This window comes from Rhea americana, unplaced genomic scaffold (genome assembly GCF_003343005.1).
Source record: "Rhea americana isolate MKP2758 unplaced genomic scaffold, rheAme1 scaffold_21, whole genome shotgun sequence".
NCBI classification, from domain to species: domain Eukaryota; kingdom Metazoa; phylum Chordata; class Aves; order Rheiformes; family Rheidae; genus Rhea; species Rhea americana.
This window is the reverse complement of record NW_028186258.1, coordinates 8,049,964-8,056,386: the sequence shown is the minus strand read 5'-3', so window position 1 is coordinate 8,056,386 and position 6,423 is coordinate 8,049,964. Positions and strand designations below refer to the sequence as shown.

At 68.4% G+C, this 6,423-nt stretch overlaps 2 protein-coding genes across 2 annotated transcripts in view; one reads left to right on the top strand and one right to left on the bottom strand.

Annotated features, from left to right (window-relative positions):
* Window positions 1-1,033: 1,033 nt before the first annotated feature.
* Window positions 1,034-2,648, bottom strand: GPR142 (G protein-coupled receptor 142). Its single transcript, XM_085304832.1, has 2 exons — window positions 2,509-2,648; window positions 1,034-1,902 (listed from the first exon to the last, which is right to left on the bottom strand). The coding sequence occupies exons 1-2, from the start codon at window positions 2,642-2,644 to the stop codon at window positions 1,034-1,036; spliced, it is 1,005 nt and encodes a 334-aa protein (XP_085160958.1). The 5' UTR covers window positions 2,645-2,648.
* A 2,494-nt stretch (window positions 2,649-5,142) lies between these two features.
* The window catches only part of BTBD17 (BTB domain containing 17), a 4,702-nt gene continuing 3,421 nt past the window's right edge, over window positions 5,143-6,423 (top strand). Inside the window, exon 1 of the mRNA XM_085304804.1 lies at window positions 5,143-5,279. Within this exon, the coding sequence (XP_085160930.1) occupies window positions 5,143-5,279 (137 nt within the window). The remainder of the gene's footprint in view (window positions 5,280-6,423) is intronic.

Sequence of the window (6,423 nt, the reverse complement as noted above, 5' to 3'; positions counted from 1 at the left end):
GGGCAGCGTGGCGGCCCCCCCCCCCAGGAGCAGGGCCTGGGGGTGCCGGCTCCGCAGGGCGCCCGGCTGGGCACCTGGCAGCTGGGGACGGGGCAGGCTGCTCGCCCGGCTCGGCACTGGCGCAACTGGGAGGGCGGCGCTGGTGGTGGGTGCGCTTGACCCCRGGAGCTCAACCCTCCCGGCTCCTCCGGGCGGGATCCCGGTGCCTTACTCCAGACCCCAACCACCCCGGCACCGGCACCGTACCAGCCGGCTCCGTGTCCTTCCCGGCAGAGCGACTCCTCCAGGCTGCCCTGGCCTGCAGGGGGGCCGTGCCCTGGGGGCAGCYGGGCAGGGGGCTCTCCTGGGGCGTCCCTCGGGGGTCCCGGGGAGGGATAACGGCTGGTGCGTGGGGCAGGGGGAGCGGGGGTCGTATGTGCTGCGCTCGGAGCTGGGAACGGGCCRCCATGCCCAGGCCCCGGCACGCTCGGCCCCGTGGATGCTCGCTGCCAGCTGCTCGGCTCAGTGCCCGGCTCCGASAGCGCGGACACCGCTCTTCCCCAGCACGACCCCAGTCCCTCCAGCAGGAAACTGGGCTGGGAGCATGAGCCTCAGCGGGGCCGAGGCTCGGAGCTGGGCAGAGGGACGCTGGGCACGGGGGCTGCCCGTGCAGGGTCCTCCTGTCCTGGCCGCTCACAGTGGACACAGACCCGGACAGAGTTTTCATCTCATCACAGAAGTTTAAGCAGGAAGGACCAGGCCCCTCGGCGCACTGTGGGCACCGTGCCRGCTCAGGGAGCCCCGCGGCACAGCGGGACGCCAATGCCAGGCAGCACACCCCGAAATACAGGTAGGGCCAAATCAGTGAGTGCAATGAGTGGTGTGTCCATGGGCTGGGCACACAGGCAGCCAGGGAAGTAGAGAGGTCTCACCGTCATCACCTGCACCTGCATGAACACCTCAGCTCCACGGGTGGTGGAGCAGTGTCCCCAGGGCAGGGTCTCAGCGAGGTCCCAGGGATGCTCGGGAGATGCAGGAGTCCAGAGGCCCGGGTTCACAGGGCTGTGCCACGAAGCAGCTCCAGCGGCTTCAGGGCCGGGGGTGGGAAGGGGCTGTTCCTGGGCCGGGGGCTGTGGTGCATGTGTGTCCGGAGCACCTCGCCCACTATGCGGCGGAAGGTCTTGCTGACAAAGCAGTAGAGTAAGAAGTTGAGGGTGGTGTTGAGCATGGCCACCATGTTGGCAATGTCCAAAGCCAAGTGCACGCGCCAGTCCTTCTTGACTGAGGCCACATAGAGGTGGCAGATCATGACGATTGTCCGGGGTGCCCAGAGCACCATGAAGACGGTGGTGACAGCCAGAAGGAGGGCCGTGGTCCTGCCTACATAAGGCCGGCGGSCCCCTGAGCATCTCCGCTGCTTCAGCTTGAAGATGATGATGGAGTTGGTGGCCAAGAAGATGCTACAGGGCAGRAAATAGATGGTGACACAGTGGACCCACTTGAGCACCTTGTCCAGGACAGTAGGGGGGTCGGCATCACGCCACATGTCCAGCCACCAGTAGAAGGGGATGCCCGTGGCCAGAGCCACAGCAAAGACGGCTGCGATGATCTTGCGGGTGCGCTGGGGGTAGGAGACGGTGCGGTAGCGCAGTGGGTGGCACAGAGCCATGTAGCGGTCTGCAGTCAGCAGGACGGTGACCCAGACGGAGGCGTGGTTGGCTGTGAACTCCAGCACGTTGACGGTATGGATGAAGGCACTGGGCACCGCTCGGGCCAGAATGGCTGTCTGCAGGATGAAGCCCACGAAGATGATGAAGACCTGAGTGAGGATGTCGGAGGTGGTCAGGGCCAGCAGGTACCAGTATGATGACTTCTTGGTCCTCGTGGCCAGGCGGGACAGGGCCATGGCTGTCAGGACATTCACTGGAGAGGAGGAGCGGAGCGAGGCGGTGAGACCCCGGGGCTGTGCCTGGGCCAGGCACCCTCAGCTAAGCTCAGTGTCACAGCACGGGGGTCCCGAGGGTGCCCAGGCTCTGCCAGGGTCGCAGGGGGAGCAGCGCTGGGCCCCACCTGGGTGCAGGGAGGGCCGGGGTGGGGAGCTATAAATATCAGTGTGCGGGGGGATTTGCTGAGCTGATTAATCTCTTCCTTGTGTCAGCCAGTGCAATTCAAATGCCATCTGTCCCTGCTGCCRTGGCACCCGTCGTGCAAGGCTGCGGTCTACCACTCCGGCGCTGCAGCTGGGGCTGGACCCCGAGGGCCAGGGAGGCCGTGGGGAGCGGGTGGGTTCCCCCATCCCTCCCCGCAGCCCGGAAAGCCCTGCGGCTGGGAAGGGAGCCACGGCTCGGCTGGCGGCAGGGGCCRTGGGGCTGGGCCGAGGGAGCGCGGCTCCGCTACCCGTGCGGGGGCGCAGCCCCCCGGATGAAGCGGGATGGGTGCCCCCAGTGGCACAGCACTGCCTCCCCCCCCACATAGCCCTGTGCAGGTGCGAGCTGCCCCATGCTCCCCCGCAGCCCCCAGGACGCTCACCTGGCAGCCCCAGCCCCAGCAGGAGGCTGTAGTACACGACGGGGACGATGCCCACCACGCAGGGCGACCGCTCCGGCTCTGCGCGCGCTGCGTCGCCRGCCCCCACCACCTCCGTGCTGTTGGGCACCAGGACCATCGCCCTCCRCTGCAGACCTGCTGCAAGGGGACACGGCGGGTGTCAGGGAGCCGAGCGGCTGTGCCAGGGCCACCGGGCTCCTCCTGCCTGCACTGCTAGCTGGGCTCAGCCAGGCCATCGGGCAGCCGGCGGCCTGGCTCCCGCAGGAGCGATCGCCCYGGGTCTGCTCCTGCGTGTGCCCATGGGCAGCTCGATTTGGAGTTGCCCGTGCACRTGGCAGAGCAAGGGATCCAGCCCTCTTCTTGGGGGAGGCCAGCGTGACCGTCCGGCCCCTGCAGGGCGGAGGGATGCCCCGCTGCCAGCTACCAGACATCCTCCTTGTTTATCTCCTGCCCTCGTTTATCGACTTGAAGAAAACTGGCTTAAAACAGGATGTTCCTGGGCGACTGCCACGTGGGTGAGGCCCTGGCTCACAGCTTGGGTTGGGTGTTGTGTGTCGGGTCACAGCAGTGCCTGTGGGGACCCAGAGGTGCCAAAATGCGGGGACTCAACAGTACCGGGGGGAGGGTAGCCCAAGCTGCCAAGGGAGGATGGCCAGCTGTAGCCTGGGGGAGAGCGGGGTGGGTCCTTTGCCTGCTCCTCACGCGGGTCTAGCACAGGACAGAGGGGCTGGGGGCGCCGGTAGCGGCCCTGGCCCTGGCCCTGCTCCCGGCCCGGACCCCGCCCCGGGCAGGATACGGCCCAGCGCCCGGTCGGGCCCACGCCGCGCTCGGCCATTCATAAAGCCCGGCGGCACACCCCCCGCAGCCGGCGCTCCCATTGGCTAGAGGAGGGCACAATTGAGCCAATCAGAGAGGGGCCCTCCAGGAATGGGGAAGCCAGACCCGAGCACTGCGTTCTGATTGGCCGGATTCCTCCCCCCCCCCAATTAACATCTCCCACGGGGGTACCGCGACTCCTGCCCCGGGACCGCCAGTGCCGCCGCCTTGCTGGGACCAGTGCGGGGCTGGCAGCGGGGTGCACGGAGGGGCGCAAGGCCCGGGGAGGGGTGCTGGGTGCACGGGAGGGGCTCAGGGCCCAGGAGGGGTGCTGGGTGCATGGGAGGGGTGCTGGGTGCGCTGGAGGGGCACAGGGCCCGGGGAGGGGTGCTGGGTGCACGGGAGGGGCTCAGGGCCCAGGAGGGGTGCTGGGTGCACGGGAGGGGCGCTGGGTGCATGGGAGGGGCTCAGGGTCCAGGAGGGGTGCTGGATCCTGGGGAAGAGTTCTGGGTCCATGGAAGTGGTGCTGGTGTATGGGAGGGGTGCAGAGCCCAGGGAGGGGTGCTGGGTCCCTTGCAGGGGCCCAGGGCCAAGGAAGGGGTGCTGGTGTATGGGAGGGGTGCTGGGTGCGTGGGAGGGGCGCTGGGCAGTGCTCAGATGCCAATCCGAGCTTTACACCACAGAGACCCCAAAACTGCCCTGCTTTGGGCACTACAGGGGCCCCACACCAGCCCTGTCCCAGGCACTGCCAGGACCCCAGGCTGCCCTGGCCCAGAGCTGTCCCTGCTGCTGCCGCCCATCCTGCCAGCGCTGTGCATGATGCAGGGTGTGTCTGTTCTCCTCCCCCCCGCCCAGATCCCTCTGGAGGGCTCCCAGCCTGTSCCCCTCTTGGGGCCAGGCAGACCCCTTCACTGCTCCTGGTCTCCTTCCAGCAGCATCGCCTCTGGGCACAGTGACAGCMCCACTGCCCCTCCAGCCGGCTCAGAGCCGGGGCTGTGCCCGTGGGGACCTCCCCTTCCCGGCCCAGAGCCTCCAGGAGCTGCTTGGCCAAGTCCTGACCAACGGGTCACCACATCTGCCACTGCTGAGCTCTGTAGAGAGCCTGAGGAGAGGCCCCCGGGGCTGAGCGCACCCCACCGCTGAGCGAGGGGGGCCCCCCCGGGCTCAGACACAGYGCAGCTGCCCAGGGCTGGGCACGGGCAGGCTGCGCTCGCTGGGTGGGAGAGCAGACAGAGGCACAGGGGGATGCCAATTAGGTGCAAACTAGATCTGGCTAATCAGCAAGTGCAAGTGYGTCCCTTCGTGTCCCCAAGGGAACTGCTGTGCCGATAGGGCTGCAGCTGCAGCAGGAACGTGTTAACCCTTCCCCAGCCCTGCTCCAGCTTGCTGTGCCGGCGGGTCTGTGCATGCTGACAGGGGTCCGGTCCGGCCCCCCTCGCCCCGTTACCCTCCCTGCCCAGGCCCCGCTCCCCATGCCTGSTGGGGTCTCACCTCGGGGGTGCCCGGTGCCACCCGTCGGGGCGTGCGGTGTCGCCTTCCCTGGCCAGGAGAACCACGGATGGCTGCGTCCCCGCCGGTGCCYGGAGCGCTGCACAGCCGCGGGGCGCGTGGGCTGCGGGGAGGAGGGAGAGCGGGGTGGGCAGAGCCACGGGCTGGGCCAGCGGGGCAGGAGGACGTCCCCAGGCCTCACCGGTCCCCCCAGGGCTGGGGACGGGTGTCCCCCAGGGAGGGCTGAGGGGCAAGGGGGGGGGGGTCCAGAGAGAAGGACGCAGGGCTCTTCCCTGCCCCAGAGCAACAGAGATGGTGACATGGGCATTTGGGGACGGCTTGGTCGTATCTTGCTCCCCCATCGTGCCCAAGGGCCATGCTGCTGAGTGGGTGCAAAGGGTTTTGCTCACGCACTCGCCCCCCAACGCCATGTGGGTTGTCCCCACAGGGTAGAGGACAGCCCCCCTGCCCGAGTCCCCAGGGCCTTACCTCCAGGGCAGGCGGGCACAGCGTGCTCCCCTCGCCCCCCCCCCCCGGGCACCGGAGCCTCGATTTCGCCTGCGTTTTGCACCCACCCTGAGTGAGGCTGGYGCAGAGGCAGGTGCATGTGGGGCTGCTCAAGCCTGCCTGGGGGAGGGGGTCGGCTCAGCCCCCACCTGCTGCGAGCCGGCACCCAGCGGCACGGGGCTCTGCAGGGAGCGGCTGGTGCAGGCAGCTCCCGGAGCTCACTGGCGGCTCAAATTGTGGCGTTCGTGTGTGTGCACGTGTGTGGATGTGGATCCATACGTGCACGCATCCATATGTGCATGCACGTGCCCATGCATCCGTGTCCACATGTCCCCAGGGTGCAGAGTGCTTGCAAGCAGCCAAAGCTGGAGGAAAAGCCTGCCCGTGCCTCAGTTTCCCCAGTAGSACAGGGAAGTTGGCAAGCTCCTGTTCGGAAGGAGCCCCCCCCCAGCAAGCTGTTGTTTTGCAGGCAGGTGGTTAAATGAAGCATCGCTGGATGTGGTGAGCCATTAGCGGGCTGCGTGGCCACGGGGCCCCCCCTCGCCGCCCACGGTGAGGCAGGAACGCCGCCCGGGCCTGTTTGCTCTCCGGCTGTATGCCCGCACCGGCTCTGGACCCGGGCCACTGCGGGTTTCCCGGAGCTCGAGGCCCTCTGCCCGCAGCGGGTCYGGCCTCGCTGGCGGCTGGGCACAGTCCCGGGGACCCCCCCCCCCGCGCTCGGCACGGTGCCCTGCAGGGGCGGCGGCCTCGGCACGCGCCGGGGCAATCTGTGTGCCCAGCCCCAGTGATCCAGCCCCCGAGGAGCGGGGCCAGATGTGCAATCCCTGCACGGGAACTGTGTCAACATCTGCCACATACCACATCTGGAAACCCCACCTACCCCCCTCCCCGCTGGGATGGGGCTCGGGGACTCGGGGGGGTCCCCGTCCACCTCCAGGTCTGTGGGATCTGGAGCGAACCTGTCCTCAGGTGCCCTCGCAGGCACAAAAATAGGTATGCAAGGGTGCGAGGCACTGCCTGCTCGCCCGCGGCCCCCTTTCCAGCACGGCGCCCCGGCCAGCGCCTTCGCCACGCTGCGCTTGGACG